The sequence below is a fragment of the Leopardus geoffroyi genome, chromosome D3, assembly GCF_018350155.1.
Source record: "Leopardus geoffroyi isolate Oge1 chromosome D3, O.geoffroyi_Oge1_pat1.0, whole genome shotgun sequence".
Classification (NCBI taxonomy): Eukaryota; Metazoa; Chordata; class Mammalia; order Carnivora; family Felidae; genus Leopardus; species Leopardus geoffroyi.
In genome coordinates this window covers 10,828,003-10,847,209 of record NC_059339.1, presented here as the reverse complement: position 1 = coordinate 10,847,209, position 19,207 = coordinate 10,828,003, and the positions used below count along the sequence as shown (strand labels likewise).

Here is a 19,207-nt window from a genome sequence, read left to right as displayed (position 1 = left end):
ACAGGGACAGGGAAGGAGCTGTGGAAGAACAAATGGGGATGAGAGGCATTTTTCACTGCACGCTGGCACCCCCGGAGCCCCTGCAAGAGGCCAACAGACAAGTGGCGCGCGGGGGACGAGTCTGGCTGTGAGACCTACTCTCCGCGTCAGCTGACGGTCCGCTCAGCACAGATCAGAGGTCTGCACCAGCCCCTGCCCGGGAGCACCCAGGGGGCTGGCTGGACCCAGCCTGCACGAACCCTGGCCTCACCCCAGCATCTGGATCATCTGTGGCTGCCGGCGGTTCTGCTCAGAAGAGTGAGGCGGCCAGAGGCACAGGCCCGTTGGGGAGGTGACAGCGGTTGGAAGGCAACAGCCTGCAGAGAGCTTGAGCCCTGAGGCGTGCCACTGTCCAGGGGCACGGGCTTGTCTGGCTACTACTGCTCCCAGAGGACTGTGAGAGCCTGCACCGTCCGTGGCCAGCCCCTGTGCTCAGCCTCTGCTTCCTGTTTTCCTCAGTCTCCCTTCTTGCCACGTGGGGAAGCAGCCAAAAAGAAGCATCACAGACAAACATACAATGGCGGGGCACGTGCATAACACAGTCAGTTAAGCGTCCGGCTCTTGGTTTTGGCTCAGGTCACGATCTCACTGTTCACGAGTTCGAGCCCCATGTCGGGCTCTGCGCCGACAGCGCGAAGTCTGCTTGGGATCTCTCTCCCTCTCTCTCTCTGCCCCTCCCCTGCTCATGTCCTCCCTCTCTTTCACTATTTCTCTCAAAATAAATAAATAAACTTTAAAAGTATATATTAGAAAAAGGAAGAAACATACAAGGGCAACCAAGAAGCCAAGCTAACAAGTAGCAAGAGACAGAGCTGCTTGAATTAAATTATCCCTGCAGCGCACCCAGGATGGTGGTCAAGGCAGTAAACGTATTATTCCCCCGTTTACCATGGGTACCATGGGTAAGAAAGCGCAAACAAACCAGCTAACGTTCCTTAAGAGGAAGGCAGAGATTTTAATAAGAGAAGACCACGTTCAAGCTCTCAGTCCAGAGTCCTTCAGCTGCCTACTCAGGGCTCAGGAAGGGGCAACATGGCTACTGTGTTGAAACCCTGATACTTTATTATGACTTAGGGCTTCCACTCACCGAGTTGGTCCTAGGAGATGTCGTGTGGAATTTCCCACTTAATCTTTACGTCCACCCTGAATGCAGTTATTCTTATCCCCGCTTCTACAGGAGGAGGAGAAAGTGAGGGAGAAAGTGGTGAAGTTCCTCATCGGAGTCTCCAAGGCCACCAGCAGGTGATGCCGGAATTTCAACCCCATCCTTTGCTGTAGACTGAGACGCTCTGAAGAAACAGTAGATGGGACATGTGCCAGCAGATAAGATCGCCCACCCAACACACACACATTTCTAGTGACCTGAGAGTTCTCCAGGCCACCCCTGTCTCCAGACTGGTGAGTCTCCGTGTACCTTGGGCCAGTGTTTGATCTCTAAACCGAAACAGCACAAAATAACCTACAATAACACCAAACAGGGCAACTGGCCTGGAGGCGGAGTGGACTTTGGTACCGATCGGATCTGAGCCCTGTCGAGGCGACCAGACTGGCCCCGGGGTGCACCATAAAAGCCGTGATTGCAGACGACAAGGCAAGCCAGCCAAGTGCGAACAGCCGAGCCCGCGAGAAGAGGGCACCCTCGAGAGTCACAGAGAGAAGACATCACGCTTGTCGACGACCACCCACAAGTGAAAGCCAACACATCCGGCTGCTTGGAGGGGCTCCAAGCCATTAGCCTGCACTGAGCACAACCACTCTGCCCGAGCTGATTTTCAGCAAGAGCTAAAGGAATGAAAAAAAAAAATCTTTTTTTAAATAAAAACCCGATCTAACAAAAAGAGAGATTAGCAAGAGAAAAAGGCAGCCTTTTCCTCTTGCTAAAGGTGGGGTGGTGGGGCGAGGTGTGGGAAGGTAGGAGCTGAGCACCCGGGGCCTCCGTGACAATTATGGGACGTGTGGACTCCTGGAGAACTGGGAAGGTGTTAAGAAGCAGAGACCTGGGGCGCCTGGGTGGCTCAGTCGGTTAAGCGTCTGACTTCAGCTCAGGTCACGATCTCGCGGTCCATGAGTTCGAGCCCCGCGCCGGGCTCTGTGCTGGCCGCTCAGAGCCTGGAGCCTGTTTCAGATTCTGTGTCTCCCTCTCTCTCTGCCCCTCCCCTGTTCATGCTCTGTCTCTCTCTGTCTCAAAAATAAATACATGTTAAAAAAAAAAATTAAAAAAAAGCAGAGACCTAACCGTCCAAAAAGCTGGCTATTCCCAGGGGCGGTGGGGGTCGGGCCCTGCCTAGACTATTTCTGGCCTGTCACATGTGTTTGCGTCTCCTTGTCACCCCAGATGGCTCCAGGAGCCGGTTACGCTGTGACCCACGGAGTCACCTGGGGCCTTGGGTGTTCTCCGAAGCTGGTGAGTCACTTCCAGATAGGCTACTTGACATCTGTTTATGAAGCGCCCGGAGTGTGTGCAGAAAAGACACGGTCTTTGCCTTTGCAAAACTTGTACTACTAGAAAGAGGCATAGTTGTACACATTAGCACCCACAACAACAGCACCCGCCCAGACGTTACACTGAGTTGGGCACTCCGCCTTCCTGCCCGGTCCACCCCAGCCACCTCAAACGGGCATCCGGAGACACTCGAAAGAAATCCACTGACAGGTTAATCCCTGATTGGAAGGAACGTGGTTTATAAAACCCAGCTCGGCACTGGATGACCTAAGGGGTATTAATCATACTACGAAAGGAAGCTTTGCCAAACTCGGCCCTCTTGCCCATATTTTAAATTATCTACTTCACCAAAATCCCATTTTCTCACAATCTTTAGGAATCCATCATGGCACAAAGCAAACCGCGACTCAGTACATAAGACATTAATCAAACCTATCACATGCAGGTGCCGGGGAGGGAGCGGGCCTCTGGGCGCAGGGAGCAGAGAATGAGGTGCACACAGCATATTCAGAGAATGAGAGGGTGTGCACAGGCGGCCACTACCCTAACCGATTAGGGAGGCTTGCGGAAGGCCGTGTGGAAGAACGGGACAAAGGTCTTCAGCCGGTGGAAAGCTGGAGTGGGAAGAGGTCAGAAGCAAGAGACAGCAGCCCATGGGAGGTTGGGGAGTGAAAAGTGGTTCAAGCGACAAAATGAATGAGACTATATGAGTGGCGCCATGCTGTAAGACTTCTGATCATTGGTTCTGATTTCCGGGGTGGAGGAAAAGAACGGAGGCCAGTCAGCCAGGAGTGTAACTGAGACGAAATTTCTCATGGCCTGGAAAGCGCTGGGGCAGCTGCCAGAGGCTGGGGGCAGGCAGGGAAGGTGGGTCAGAGCATCTGCTTTTCAAGGGCTTCGTCTTTCACTTGACCCGAGAACTTGGCCTACCCTTCACGGAGTGAGCGGGCGTAAGTTTACCGTTTCCTTCTCTACACTGGGAGGCGAGTGAAACTTTCAAGGCCGCTAGGGCCTGGGCAGAGAAGCACACGCGGGGCAAGGTCGGAGAGCAGAGGCGGCAGGGGTCTGCGATGAGGGCCGACCTGCCTGCCCGAGCGCCCACCCGGCGGAACGAACGGGCCCCACTCCTTCATGCCTCCAACTGCTTGTCTGCAAAACGGGGATGCATACCATCGCTGCCCACGGGCCACTAGGCTAAACCAGTTAGAAACGTTATTACACACAACCTTTCCAACCACAATCCACTATCACACCACTTGCTGCCTCTAATGAGAGAGCGTCGACACCGGCTGGGGCGGGGGGAGACACTCATCATGGCAGCATAAAGGACCCTGATTTGCAGCTAGTGGATCCACCGTGGGGCCAGGGAGCAGGGGGTGGAACCCAGAGCGCGCACGGAGGGAGAGGTTTGCAAGTGCGGCTCCATATGCCGGCTGAAGCCACCAAACCTTCACTTCGGAGAATCCCCAGACATAACGGAGTCTTTCATGGAAATACAAACCCCTAAATCGTGCCTAAAAAAAAAAAAAAAAAAAAAGACACTGCTTCTACAATATTATGTTCCATGCTTGCTTTTATAGCTAAAATACACAGAGATAAAAACGATATATATATACATATATATACACACACACACACACACACACACACACACACACACACACACACACATATATACATACACACACACACGCATATATAGGGGCACCTGGGTGGCTCAGTCGGTTAGGCCTCCATCTCTGGCTCAGGTCTCGATCTCGTGGTTCGTGAGTTTGAGCCCCACGTCGGGCTCTGTGCCGACAGCTCAGAGCCTGGAGCCTGCTTTGGATGCTGTGTCTCCTCTCTCTGCCCCTCCCCCACTCACACTGTCTCTTTCAAAGACAAACATTGAAAAAATTTTTTAAAATGTGTATATATATATATATATATATATATATATATACATATACATCTATTTTTTAAATTTGCAATCCAAATACCCCAGTTGTATGCCAAGATATCACTTCCTCAGTACACGAAGGCTGGTTATGAGGACAGAATCCAACCCTCCTTTTCTCCACGGAGGGGAAAAAGCTTTCTTTTCACATAAAAGCTTTCTCGTGAAGGGGGACAGAGTTAGATCTAGCTTCCTGGCTGAGCCGACTGAGAACTTCCTGATCAACCCTCGATTACAATGGATTGTTGAGGGGGTCCTGTCAGTGCTATGGAACAAAGCAGAAACTTATCTGCCGGATACAGCTGGACACCATGCCTTTTTCAATCAGGAGAGTAGGTCCTTTCTGATCGTAAGGGCTTGGCGTGGTGGGGCTAGGAAAGGCATGGCGGCGGGGGGGGGGGGGGGGGAGGGGGGGGCAGGGCACAGCAGAATATACTCATCCCTATCTCACTCTTCCTTCACTAACTCCTTGCCCTTTTGTCAGAACCCGTCCCTGATGTTTCTAGAAGGCCCTCACCTATGCCCCAGGGCAGGGGACCCTGGGCGAGTACTCCTCAGTTCTATTTTGTCCCGATGTTTCCTGAGTGCCTAGCACGAGGCAGGCACAGCGCTCAGCCTCAGGACTGCAGATGACCCGGCCCCGGGGAAGTCCAGAAAAAAAAATGCCAAACCTGGCTCCTGCTGCTACAGAATATCCTAGGAGTCTGTCTCCTCTCCATCCACCGCCCAATCTCCAGGGACAAAAGTCACTGCTATCCATGGCTCACCCACCTCAGGGTTTCTAAGGAAGGATATCACGGTGGCTGGAGAAGGCATCCAGAGTTGGCAAGAGGTCAGAGGGAAGAGGTTTTGTCATCATGTCACCAAACACACACTGTAGCTCCTGTGCCCAAGTTCACAAACTCCTGCTGTTGGCATTCTAGGCTCTCCATAAAATGGGTCTGCCTGCTCTGACCCAAATAATAATGGCCAACAGCCAGCAAGTGCTCAATCCAGCGTAAGCCAGGCACTGTGCTAATCGTCTGATATATGCCATCTCGTTTAACCCACGGCCGTAAACAGCAGAGCCCATTCAAACTCAGGTGGTTTGAGAGGGGCAGAAAGAGAACAAGACACAGAATCCGAAGCAGCCTCCAGGCTCTGAGCAAGCTGTCAGCACAGAGCCTGACACGGGGCTCGAACCCACGAACAGTGAGGTCATGACCTGACCCTAAGTCGGACGCTCAACTGACTGAACCACCCAGGTGCCCCCGAGAGCCTATACGCTTAACTACGGCCCACATCCGACGCGCCCCTAGGGTGCTGGCCTCTGGCCTGCACACATCCTTCCCTCTGCCCGCGCCACTGCCCCTGCCCGTCTCCCCAGCATCCCCGATGCCACCTGTCCCCAAATGCCACCTGGCCACAGGCCCGTCTGCTACTCCCTTAGATGACCCTCCGCTGTCATTTGCTCTCTTGACTCCTGCCACGGTGTCGCTGCTGCGGTAACCTACCACCGAAATTTACTCCAAAGGCAACAAACCCAAACACCTAAGGCCCCAGGCGAGTAACAAACCCAGGAAGCCGGGGTGTGTGAGGCCACAGGGGTTGTGTGCTCATTCTGTGACCAAGCATAATGGCTGCTTGATCACACCACCCCTGGAAACCGTTCAGGCCGAACAAAACAGGTCCCACCGTGTCCCTGGGCTGCCACCATGTTAGCCAGTCTCCACACCCAGCTCCAGCCACTCTCCACAGGGCGGCCTGAGTGAATTCTCCGACAATGCCCCTGAAATGTGACCGCGTCACTCCCCCACCAGAAGCACCCTCTCGGGCTTCTCCATCACCCAGGATGAGGCCCCAACTCCTGAGGTGGACAGGGAGAGACCCTGTAAGATCTGGAGACAGTCTGTCCTCCCCACCCTCCAGCCCAAGCACCTCCCATACGCACCCACTCCCATACGCCTCTGCCCCCTGTTCCCTTCCTCTGGAATGGTCTCCTCCACCACCCCCCCCCCCCCGCCACTCTTACACTAGCTATTCAACTGTTACTTTATTTTTTAATATTTACTTTTGAGAGAGAAGAGAAAGACAGAGCATGAGCGGGGGGAAGGGGCAGAGAGAGAGAGGGAGAGACAGAATCCGAAGCAGGCGCCAGGCTCCGAGCAGTCAGCCCAGGGCCCGACGCGGGGCTCGAACCCACGAACCGTGAGATTGTGACCTGAGCTGAAGTTGGAAACTTAAAACAACTGAGCCACCCAGACGCCCCTTCACTGTTACTTTTTTTTTTTTTTCTAATTTCTAACACCAGCCTGAATCTTTATTATACATCTCAAAGTCAAAGCCAAAAAAAAAAAAAAATTCCCAGCCCCAGTTTGGATCAAATAGCTAAGAACAGAGAAGATGGTCTTAAAGTTGGACAGAATAAAAATGAAGAGAAAGGAAAATGAGCCCCCCAGCCGAGAGTTGCAAGAACTACAACCCAGAGGGAGGAAAGTATAAACAGAAGAAGAAGACAAAGGGGTTTGTAGGAGATGCGCCCACCTGCTCTGCCCTCTCATCCATATGTGCCCTGCCTGGCACGTCCGCCCCCAAGCTCCAGCCTCCATTCCACAGACGGATGAAATCTGGGCTTTCTTTAGGCAAATCACATGGAAGCAGAGAGCGAAATCCCCAGGGCCATTCCAATTCCCACTGAATGCCACCCAAAGGTCAAGAATACTTCATGGGCCGTAGTTCCTTGGTCGGTTTTATACTGTTTCCTTATTTTGAAGTACTTTGTTCTGAACACAAAGCCAAGGCTGAATTCGTGTGTTCCAGCTCAGAGGTCACAAAGCAGCAGCCCAGTGACCAGATTGTATTCGGCCGGCTGTGTTTAAGGAATAAGAACGAGTTACCAATATTTAAAAATCACAAGACTTCCAGGGCGCCTGGGTGGTTCAGTCAGTTACACATCTGACTTCAGCTCGTCACGATCTCATGGCTCGTGAGTTCAAGCCCCGCGTCGGGCTCTGTGCTGACAGCTCAGAGCCTGGAGCCTTGCTTCGGATTCTGCGTCTCCCTCTCTCTCTGCCCCTCTCCCGTGCTCACTCTGTTTCTCTCTCATAAAAATAAACACTAAAAAAAGGTTTTTTTAAATAATAAAAATAGAAATCATAAGACTTCCGATTAAAAATGTAGGTTTGGACTTCTCCTGCAACACTGGAAAATGTGGTAACCTGCCTGTGATCCTGCGTGGCAGTGAGTGACCAGAGTAAAGGGGCAGCCGCCCTTTACACGGTGGCACACACGCTCCCCAGCGTGCCCCAGGCCTACAGGGCTCCAGGCCAGCCGAGCTCTCAGGCCCTATCCTATGAGGACAATTCAGCTGAACCAGACCCTCATGAGGTTCGAGAAGAGGAAGAACCACACGTTTTTACAGCTAGATAAGTCCTTCCCACAAAGAGCAAACAAAGCAAGAGGGACCCCAGTGCCAAAGAGAGCCCAAATTCCAATGACCTAACTCAGTTATCCAGTCCAAGGAACATTCATTCTCCAGGGAGGGCCGGATGTGGGGTCCCCTGCCCCTGGAACCGTGACCTAAGGGGATCGCCCTCCTCACTGAGTCTCACTGAGTCTCATGCTCCAAAGCTGGCCCTTCCTTTGTCCTTCCTGTCTACTTCCCCAATATTGACTCCTAAGTTCTCAATTTCAGCCCAACCACCAGGATGTAAAATTGAGCCCAATGCCTGTGCACAGGAAGAGCGGAGGAACAGCAAACATGGAGGAGAAAGCCACAGTTTTCTACGGGGTAGAGTCGTGGGTGTCCTTCGTGGTCTGGTTTTTCACTTGCCCACATTTTCTGGTCCCCTGTGATGATCCAATACAACTTGTACGATGAAACCCCATCAGCTGAGCTATTTTTTTTTAATTTTTTTATTCATGTTTGAGAGGCAGAGAGAGATACTGTGAGCGGGAGAGGGTCAGAGAGAGAAAGGGAGACACAGAATCCGAAGCAGGCTCCGGGCTCTGAACTGTCTGCACAGAGCCCGACGCGGGGCTCGAACCCACGAACCACGAGCTCATGACCTGAGCCGAAGTTGGACGCTTAACCGACTGAGCCACCCAGGCGCTCCAGCTTGGCTATTTTTACACTATGAAAAGGAGCTCCAGGTACGAAACTCCAATTTAGAATACCATGTCTTATAGGAAATAAAAGTTAAAAAACAAAAAGCAAGATAAAGACAGAAACCAGCTTCCTTTTGGGAAAGAGAATTCAGCCTAAAATGCTCCCTCTTGCAGAGTTCACTTCGTGGCATGTGGCACATCAGTTAAGAGCCTGAGTCCGGAGTCAGAAGACCTGCGTTCGATGCCGCCGGCACTTCTTGGCTGCATGACCTCGGGTACGTTTCAACCTCCAAGAGCATCAGTTTGCTTTCCTGCTGACGAGGATCCTGCAAGCGCTGGGAGCACCCAGTGACGGCCAGCACAAGCGGAGTGCTCCCGGACACTGCCTGGCACATGGGAGGGCCTCAGTACCCGAGAGCTGTTACCAGAAGGGAAGGAGTTAAGAAATGTCCAAATCAAGGAGTTTACCCCAGCAAAGGGAGAACGGAGAGCTGCCTTGTGGGCTCCCCGAACGCAAAGATGGGATGGGGGCGGTCTGGGGACTGGCATCCCTCTCAGCGCTTCCTCTCAAGAGCCCGGGTTCCCTTCGAAGGTGGCCCCAGGGAGAGCACCGCACCCGGAAACCACCAGAGACATGCTGCTGTGAGCCATCTAAGCCCTCCCGGGTGCCCTCCCCAACTCGGAGGCTGAGGAGCTGACGGTTCTGGCTCACGGAGCTCCGGAGCAAACGTGAACTCAGACCTCCCCAAGGCGATGGGTACAGAGCGGGGCTCTCCAGCTCGCACCCAGCTGCCACCGCGCCGTTTCAACGCGGCTGCTCTCTGCGGGCGGAGGGGAGAGATGGCATCTCATGGCAGGGGGGCCCGAGGCAACAGACAGGATCCCCCACGAAGACCGGGAGGGCTGAGGAAGTAAAAGGCTTCAAGTCTGGGTTGGATGGCTGCAACCCAGCATGCCGGGAGCTTGCTCATTTTAATTGGTGCCTCCGCCGGCCCGGTGACACCCGGCATTCTGCCTCGGCGAGGCCCCAAGAAAGCCAAATGCCCAGGCTCCCTGGGAGGCCGTGAAAATCTAATTGCTGCTTGGTCTCCAGCTGCCATGCTGCCTCCGCTTCCTGGCTTGCCGGCGGCCACCCGCTGTGCCAGGAGCGAGGCAAACAGGATTCAGATCCTGGCCTGGGTTCAGGACCCCTATATTCCACAGAAGAAGCCCCGTCTCTGGCCACGACAGTAACGCCTGCCTATGACTAGCCGAACGCTCACCACGGGCGGCACACACGTGATCTCACCAAATGCCCCCCAGCAACCCTCCTGGGAGATGCTAGCATGAGCCCACTCCACAGATGAGGAGACTGAGGCTCAGAGAGGCTGAGATCCCTATTCAGGTAGGAGTGGAAGCCTGGAGCTTGACTCTCCGGAGCCCACGTGCTTAACCAGGCCACCATCCGGGGTATCACGGGTGACGAAAGCTACACGGGTCCCCTGGGCTGCATTCACTCTTTTTGGCAAGCATGCTGGAGACGCTTGGTCAGGGAAAGAACCGTGGGCACAGATTTCTGTTGATGGAGAGCCCACCTTGGGGGTGATCATCCTCGGGCGGACAGCCCCCACTGCTCTTTCCCAGCTCATCCTGGCTACACCTGCCCCCAGGCCAACAGCTCTGGCCCACCTTGCCTGAACGGAGACTATGGAAAAGGAGCCAAGGGTGCCACATGTTGGCCCCTGTGGTGGGTGGGGGGAAGGGGGTGCACCTGGAGACAGGGGAGCAGTGGTCCTCTACGTTGCTAGACCTCACACAGAGTTAGGCAGCTCCTGATGGCATGCCAGGCATCAGGGTGAAGAAGGAAGACGGGGCTCCTCTGCTCTGTCACCTTACGCCTTATCCCTGCATAGCCTGTCACCTGGAAACCATGGGCCACCAGCACCGAAGTAGCCTAGGAAGGAGCGCCTGGCTGGCTCAGTCAGTAGAGCATGCGGCTCTTGATCTCAGGGTCGTGAGTTCGAGCCCCACGTTGGGTGGAGAGATTGTTAAAATAAATAAACTTAAAAAAAACAAACAAACCCCAAAGTAGCTCATGAGACTAAGTGTGTCAGCCCCTCCCCTCGACCCTAATCCTTCTTACACCCAGAGAAAGCAGCGAGTACAGGCCCATCTTAGGCAGCTGTTGGGTTAAAAGGCAATGAGAAGGCAAAAGGTGAGTGTGACCAGAATTCCCTTGGAAAATCCTTTGTATTGCCCACGGCGTTCACCCTCTACGGTCTAATGGCGGCCTAGACCGCTGCCTGATACACAATGCAGACCATGAGCGATTTCTAAACCACGCTGTCACACGTCAGCCCCACTGACCATGTTCAAGGTTATTCCTAATTTCCAGGCTTTAAATACCTCTGCTTATACCTGCCTCCTTTATCAACCTGACATCTTCTGCCTATGAGTCATTCGTTAGCATTTCGGCAGCCGCTCTTATAGCCCAGAGAGATGTCTGAATCTTGGATAAAATCCATTCTTGCCCACAAAGGGAAGAAAAAAATCCCAACCCTCCAATTCCCTGCAGGGATAATATTCCAGCATAGGCCATCCCTAGCACAGGGTCAAAGGTCACAGGCAGCACAGCCAGGCTCCTGCATGGGAGGAGGAAAGGAAAAGGAAAGGAATGTTACAGGCTGAACTGTGTCCCTCTAAAATTCCTATTTTTTTTTTCTGTTGTGTTTTGTTTTTTTACATTTATTTAGTTATTGATTTTTGACAGACAGAAAGAGACAGAGCACAAGCGGCGGAGGGGCAGAGAGAGAAGGAGACACAGAATCCGAAGCCGGCTCCAGGCTCCGAGCCGGCAGCGCAGAGCCCGACGCGGGGCTCGAACCCACAAAACGCGAGATCATGACCCGAGCCGAAGTTGGACACTCAACCGACTGAGCCACCCAGGTGCCCCTAAAATTCCTATGTTGAAGTACTAACCCCCAGGACCCCAGAATGTGGCTGTGTTTGGAGACGGAGCTTTGAAAGCAGTAATTAAGGTAAAATGAGGTCATATGGCTGGGCCTTAAGCCAATCTGACTGGTGTCCTTGTAAGAATAGATTAGGACACAGACACACAGACTCGGGGACAAACATGTGAGGACACAGTCAGAAGGCAGCTGTCTGCAGGTAAAGGAGAAGGGCCTCAGAGAAAAGCTGATCCTGCCGCGGACGAGATGTTGGACTTCTTTCCGACCTCCAGAACAAGGTTCACGGCCTTAGAAAGCTGGCTTGGTTCTCAGTGGCTCATGCCCACGTAGCTGCCAAGTCCGCTGAAGGCCTCCGTCTAAATCCTGCCAACTCCTTAATACCAAAAGGGTTTACATCAGCCACGGACTGGGTGTCGATGGTGGGAGCCTCTAGGACAATCGGCTGTACTGGGGAAAATGAGACTCTGAGTGCCGGTTAGGAGAAAAGGCAGGGGGAGATACCGCCCGCCTCTGACCAGGTCCCTGACACCACTCCCACGAGCTAGCGACAAGGCCCCAGAAAACCCAATTAGGTTTATTTCCACCATGAGCTGTTGAGTGCCTATGTACCGTAGGCATCGAGCTGGGTGATGCCAAGATGAATGGAACGCAGGGCCCAGCAGGTGATCAGACGGCTAAACAAGTCATTACCACGCAGTAAGCTACTTGTAATAGCGGGAGCCTCATCTAGACACCAAAGCAGGAAAGGGCAGTGAGTGATTAGCCCTGTCAGGAAGGGGAGGTCCAGAGAAGGCTTCGAAGAGACGGGAGTATCAGCAGGATCTCCCAGATAGAACTGGAAGCGAGCAACAATGGCAGCAAACCAGAGGCTGGGCAGAGTCACCAGCAAGGCGGAGCGGCTGAAGAACGCATGGGCCTTTCACAGAGCCCGAAGCGGCCTGACACTGTGGGCAAAGGCAGGAAAATGGGACCATTCAGGCAAGAAGGCACTGGCGCACACAAGGCCGAGGGCGCTGGCTAAAGACTTTGGCCCGCATCCCGTAGGGGTCGGCAAGGTCCTGGGGGGCTGCGAGCTCGGGAAAGTACCGGGTCCGATTTGTGGTTCAGACAGACTGTTCAAGAACACAGGGACGGGGGACTTTGGGGAGAAGGTCAATGCCAAAATCCAAGCATGAAACAACAAAGGCATGAACTGAGGCGAAGCAGGTCTCCTCTGAAATCTCTTCTTTCCTCAGAGAGGCCCGACCGATTTGCCAGCGAGGCTTGGTGGGTTACACCCACCAGCTCTTGGAGGCTTGAGCAAATGATCTACTAAGAGGCTGAGAGGGGAAACTGAGGCACCAACACACTGCACGGAAAGTACACTTTCCCTGGACCTTCGCTTTTTTTTTTTTAATGTTTTATTATTTGTTTTTGAAAGGGGGGGTGGGGAGGGGCGCAAAGAGAGGAAGACAGAATCCACAGCAGGCTCCAGGCTCCCAGCTGTCAGCACAGAGCCTGACACGGGGCTTGAACCCACAAACCGCGAGATCATGACCTGAGCTAAAGTCAGGTGCTTAACCAACTAAGCCACCCAGGTGCCCCTATATTTCATTCTTATACAGCCAAAAGGAGCCACCAACTTCACCAAGGTAAGAATAGCTTCACCAGGGGGCGCCTGCGTGGCTACATCGGTCGGCAGTCCGACTTCAGCTCAGGTCATGATCTCGAAGCTCCTGGGTTCAGGCCCCGTGACAGGCTCTGTGCTGACCGCTCGGAGCCTGGAGCCCGCTTCCGATTCTGTGTCTCCCTCTCTCTCTGCCCCTCTCCTGCTGGAGCACTGTCGCGCTCTCTCTCTCTCAAATATAAATAAACATTAAAAAAAAAAAAATAGCCTCGCCAGTGGCCCATCCAAGGTTGGTTTTATCGTCTACTTGGCCTATTTCCCACTCAAGCTCCGTCACTGGTTCCAAACCTGATCCTGACACAGAACTAGGTTGCTCTTCCCGCTGATCCGCAGGAGAGCCGAACACCCCGGCCATCAGCTGACACTATGCAAGGACTTAAAAGCGGCACCCACGACAATGACCAGGATTCCAATTTAGAATCCTGAGCTGGACTATTTCCAGAATGATCCACACCCTTAGCATGTCAACCACCCTCCCCTGTGGTCCATTCCCTTGTTGGCCATGGACGTGACCACCCCTTCGCTAGGGAGTATCCTACTTTCAAGCTGAGATGAGGTCATGTTCATTTACATCACTTTCTTCAAAGCACCTCACACAGGGTGTAGGGGCAGGTATCAGAGGGGCGTTACCACTTACTAACTGTCTGACTTGGGACAAGTCACTTAACCTCTCTGAGGCTGTTTCTTCCTCTGTAAATCTGGAAAGTGACAACACGCACATCTTGATGAGATTAATATATACAAATGCTAAGGGCCAGCACTCGCATTTATCAAGGGCTTGTGATGGAAAAAAAGGAGAGGAAAAAAGGGAGAAGGAGGAGGAAGGGAGTCAGACAGTCCTGGGTTCAAATGTGACCTCAGCCACTTGCTTGGCTGTGTGACCCTGGGCATGTTATTTCACCTCTCTGACTCACGGTCTCCTCCTCCTTAAAATAGGAATAGTGCCTGCGCTACCAAAGGATCTTAGTTAAGATAACAGATAAGAGGAGCTTTCACACTCAGCTTGCTAGCTCTAGGGCATCTAAGAAGTGAGCCTGAAATCAGAGCCACTGATTTCTCAGCCCTGAATGGCGCTTAGGGAAGAGATTGAGAGTCTAACCTTCCTAGACCACCCAGATCTACCATGGGGGGGGGGGGGGGGGGGAGTGAATTTGCCAAGCAAGGAGAGGCCAGTTTACAGGGAGCCAGGCCTCCCGTCGTACTCTCAGCCACAGGAACAATGCTGTCCTTCATCATTTCCAAGGGGACGCTGCTGAGCTCCCTGCAACCTGACTGTGTTCTCTCTGGACAAAGGAGACGGAAGGGCCAGGCTCGTCTTTCCCGGGGCCCAAGTGTGTTCCCATGTGATCTGGAGGACAGCAATAGCCCTCTGTCCTGGCTCAGGAGCATGGCCAGCGGGCAGCACGTCCATTTGGTAAGGAGCTCCTAAAGCACTGACCCCTGACATCTCAGGACCCTCCACAAAACGAAAGTTTATTTGAAGCTCTCCCGGACACCAGGCCTGAGCATGCGAGGGAAATGGCTCCGGGACAAGGACCAGGAAGCTTTTTAAGGTCTCCCATTCTGCCAGAAACACAATTAAAATGTAAAAAATTTAAAGCTCGCCTCTCTTGGGCTCACTTCATGCCAGGCTCTGGTTTAGAGGAAGACACAGAGCAAAACCCCAAACCCTCAAATCAATGGATCACGACAAATGCTTGCCCCCTCCCTGCTTGTCCTGGGCAGCAGCAAGGGCCTGAGCACCCACGTGGGGAAGCACTCAACTCTGCTTTCCTGCCAAAGGTTTCGGGTTGGACAGAGGAGGCCAGGGTTGAAATCGGTGTCTTTTGCTTTTCTTTTTCCTTTTTTTTTTTTTTCTTTTTTAAGTAGGCTTCACGCCCAGCACGGAGCCCAATACGGGGCTTGAACTCACAACCCTGAGATCAAAACCTGAGCTGAGATCAAGAGTCGGATGCCTCACCAACTGAGCCATCCAGGTGCCCCTGTTTCTTTTTTTAACAAGGAATGGGGCAGGGAAGTTAGCCAAAGGGCCAATTTGCCTGAGGTCCCCACCGAGCATCCACAAACAAAGCCAGCGTACCTCAAGTGCAAGGGGGGTAAGGCACTGAGGGAACAGAGAGCTTCGGGAGGGGAGGCTCCTCCCTGGAAGAATCCCTAAACTGGGGGTGCAAGATTAGGACCCCACAGTCTCCTAGTACTTTCTGTGTCAGAACTCAGGGGTCAAATGCAAGGTCAGGCATTGGCATAGGTACATCTATTACCAGACCACCAAGCCCACAACTCACCCCCTGAAACAGAAGAGCTGTGCCCCTCCCCCGGCACCCCCCCCCCCCCCCCCCGCCAGTCTTACTTCTGCGAGGCAGCTCCTCTTGGCCCAGGCCGTTGGAGGGAGCTAGTGGGGCACCGCCACCCTCATCCAAGGTCAGGATGAGGGGAACGTCGTCATCTAAACTCACAGCCATGTTCTCTTCTCCTGCAGCCCTCAGGATGCGATGTCCAGAGCTTTGAATAGTCTCTGCTTTGAGCTCTCGTTCAAAGCCACTGGCCCAGAGGTACTTCCCAGAAACTCCTCCATCAGAGGCATCTTCTAGGTTTCGGGGGGAGGGGGGTAAAAAGAGAAAAACAATTATTAAAATACAACCACTGATGAAAACATTCTGGAATCAGACAGTGGCAATGGTTGCATAACCATGCAAATGTACTAAAAAGTACGGAATTGTACCCTTTAAAATGGTGGATTTTTTTATGGTATGTGAATTCTATCTCAATAAAGGGTATTACAGGGGTGCCCGGGTGGCTCAGTCGGTTAAGCGTCCGACTTCAGCTCAGGTCATGATCTCATGGTTCGTGGGTTTGAGCCCCGCGTCAGGCTCTGTGCTAACAGCTCAGAGCCTGGAGCCTGCTTCAGATTCTGTGTCTCTCTCTCTCTCTGCCCCTCCTCCGCTCCCTCTCTCTCTCAAAAATAAATAAACATTAAAAAAAACTTTTTTTATTTAAAAAAAATTTTTTTTTCAATGTTTATTTACTTTTTTTGGGACAGAGAGAGACAGAGCATGAACGGGGGAGGGGCAGAGAGAGAGGGAGACACAGAATCGGAAACAGGCTCCAGGCTCTGAGCCATCAGCCCAGAGCCCGACGCGGGGCTCGAACTCACGGACTGCGAGATCGTGACCTGGCTGAAGTCGGATGCTTAACCGACTGCGCCACCCAGGCGCCCCAAAAAAAACTTTTTTTAAATAACAAATAAATAGAGTATTACAGTAATAGCATTAAAGTATGGCAGGGAACTGTGTAAGAATAAATACTGAAAATTTAAGCATAATTATGTTTGGAGATTGAGATTATGGCTAATATGTTCCACCACCTCCATCCCTCTTGACCCTTGTTTATGTGTTCTGTGAAGATTTTTGACTTTAAAAAAAAAAAAAAATTAAAATAATAGTAGTTAATACTTATTGAGCATTTACTATGTACCAGGGGTTTTCTAGCAATTTTTAAGTAAAGCTGATTGAAACTTCATTAATAGTAAGTAGGATTTTCTTTTTAAGTTTATTTATTTTGAGAGAGAGAGAGAGAGAGAGCAAGCGGGGTAGGGGTGGGGGCAGGGGGGAGGCAGGTAGGGGAGAGAGAATCCCAAGCAGGCTCCCCACTGTCAGTGCAGAGCTGGACGCGGGGCTTGAACTCACAAAGGGTGAGATCGTGTCCTGAGCCGAAACCAAGAGCCGGACGCTTAACCGACTGAGCCACCCAGGAACCCCGCAAGTTATTAACCCCCGTACTAGCCCCCATTACAGAACGAGAGATTTCAGGCTCAGAGACATTAAGTGACTTGACCAAGAACCCACAGCTCGAAAGCCAAACTTTGAACTACACAGTCTGGCTCCGGACCGGTTATCCTAGCCACCACACTACAATTTCTCCCAGACCCAGCCTCGGTGTTTACACAGCACCTAGCTTCAAAGACATGCAGAGTCAGCGTGCCAGATCACCCACACTTGCCCATATCATTCTTATATAAGCATTACTCTCCCAGATTTAGGTGTTTCAGGAGGAAGGAGACGAGTATTTTTTTAAATGACCTCGCGTCACACAGCAAATGGCGCTCATCCTGGACTCCCCATTTAGAACCCGCAGAACTAGCCTGTTGCGGTTTCCTATTTATACACATTCCCGCTTCCGCTGAGTGGGACCAAAAGCAAAGACTCAGCAGATCTGACGGCAGACCTTTGAACTTGAAGACAGCAGCAGGTTCCTTCCTCAAGCCGAGGCCTTCTGGGCCCCATCAAGTCTGTCTCCAAACTAAACCACTAAATGGCAAGCCGGCCACTTGCTTCTTTCACACGCCACCAGCAAAACCCTGGGCAAGTTCCTGTGCGTCAACATCTTCTTAAAACTAGGCAGTGAAAGTGAGCGCCATTCTATTTGTTAAGCCCGGAGCGCTCTGCCCAGCCAACTTCCTGTGCGACTTTTTTAAGTTTCCCCCAAATCCGGGGACTAATTTTGCTTGGAAACCTCAACAGTGGAGACGCAAGGGAGGAAATCCCAGATGAGACGCCGCCACTCGGGCAGTCTTAAGTAGCGTGTGTTTTATTTGTTTTCTCTTCGGTTTAACTTTTCACCACAGGTATTTTCAAACATATTCGAAAATGGACCGAATATGTAAATGAACTTCCTTGCATCCCTCGCGCAGCTTTGACAGTGATCAACGTTTTCTCATTCTCTCCCTGCCATTTACTTTGTAGGTGAGAGGATCTACCAACCTTCTCAACTCATCAAGAAGAGGTTTCTAAATTTTTTTTTTATCATTGCTACCATAATGGCTAGAGGTTTTTATTTTAACTGTTTAATATATGACTGCTTGCTAACAATGCATGCGGCATGTTAGTTCTGTGGATCTCTACCAGGGTGATTTGGGCCCTCAGGGGACACCAGTAACATACGGAGACATTTTTGATTATCATAACTAGGGGGGAGGGGTGCTAGTAGGTAGAGGCCAGGGATGCTCCTAAACACCCACCCTGCAACGCACAGGCGAGACCTGCCACAACGTAGAAATATGTGGCTCCAATGTCAACAGTGCTGCTGTTGAGAAATCCTATTTAGCTAATATCCCCACTTCACAGATGGGGAAAACTGGGGCTCAGAGGGGCTAATTTAACCTGCCTTTTATAAGCAGGGAAGTGGTAAGAGCCCAGATTTCAACAGCTCAATCTCAGGCTGAATGCGGGGGCCCTCCCCACTCAACCGTTACCATCTACCTCCTGGCAGAACCAGACCAGCAATTTGAATTCCAGCCCATCGTCTTGCAGAGAGGGGAAAAGTGAGGCCCAGAGGGGAGCAGGGACTGGCCCAAGGTCACACAGTGCAGGACTCCTGAGTCCCAGCCCAGTGCTCCTTCGGTGGGCTCTGCTCCTCCCTCTATAGAGGACCCAGTAAGGGTCATCCGTGGGGACAGGTCCCAGGAAAGCGGGCCAGCAGCCATCCAGACTCAGGCACGAGACCCTGCGGGTGGGGCGCCTGAGGGCGCCAGGGAGCTGAGCAGATGGCGGGGTCGGGTGGGGGACAAGGAATGCGGGCTCCAGCTCCACGTGCTCCCGGCTCTGGTCCGGGCCCCAACTTGGGGGTCGCCCCAGGAAGCCGGGAGCGAGGAGAGGGGGCGCCAAGCACCGGCCTGGGCTGGAGGGAGAAAAGCGCGGCGATGGCTTCCCGAAGTCCCTCTGGGCCCGCCCTGCCCGCCTCCCACAGCCCAGAGCGCGGCGCAACCCCTTACTCCATGCCCTCTGACCCCTGGCCCCTGCCCTCTCCGTCAGGCCATCGCTCGCACCCCTCAGATTCTTACACGCGCCGCCCCAGCAACCCGGACCGCGCGCCGGGGTCCGCACCGCGCAGCCCAGCCCGCCGGCGCCGCCGCCGCCGCCAAAGCCCCGAGCCTGGAGCTGTTGCAGCCGCCGCAGGCGCCGCCACTTCAGCCGCTGCCACCACGGCAGCTGCGCCAGCTCTCTCCACCGCCGCTTACCGTCCCTTCAACCCCCCGGCCCCGCCCCATTCCGCCTCTTTGCCGCGGCCTATTGGCTACCCAGGCAGCATGA

The 19,207-nt window shown here is 52.9% G+C and overlaps 1 protein-coding gene across 2 annotated transcripts in view; it reads right to left on the bottom strand.

Annotated features, from left to right (window-relative positions):
- The window catches only part of TPCN1 (two pore segment channel 1), a 63,978-nt gene extending 44,837 nt beyond the window's left edge, over positions 1 to 19,141 (bottom strand). Inside the window, exons 1-2 of one of the 2 annotated variants that reach the window (XM_045458802.1) lie at positions 18,958 to 19,141; positions 15,469 to 15,702 (exon numbers count right to left, since the gene is read on the bottom strand). In XM_045458802.1, the coding sequence (XP_045314758.1) occupies positions 15,469 to 15,580 (112 nt within the window). In that variant the 5' untranslated portion in view covers positions 15,581 to 15,702; positions 18,958 to 19,141. Of the gene's footprint in view, positions 1 to 15,468; positions 15,706 to 18,942 lie in introns of both variants that reach the window. The other variant, XM_045458803.1, reaches the window with a different exon arrangement.
- Positions 19,142 to 19,207: the final 66 nt, after the last annotated feature.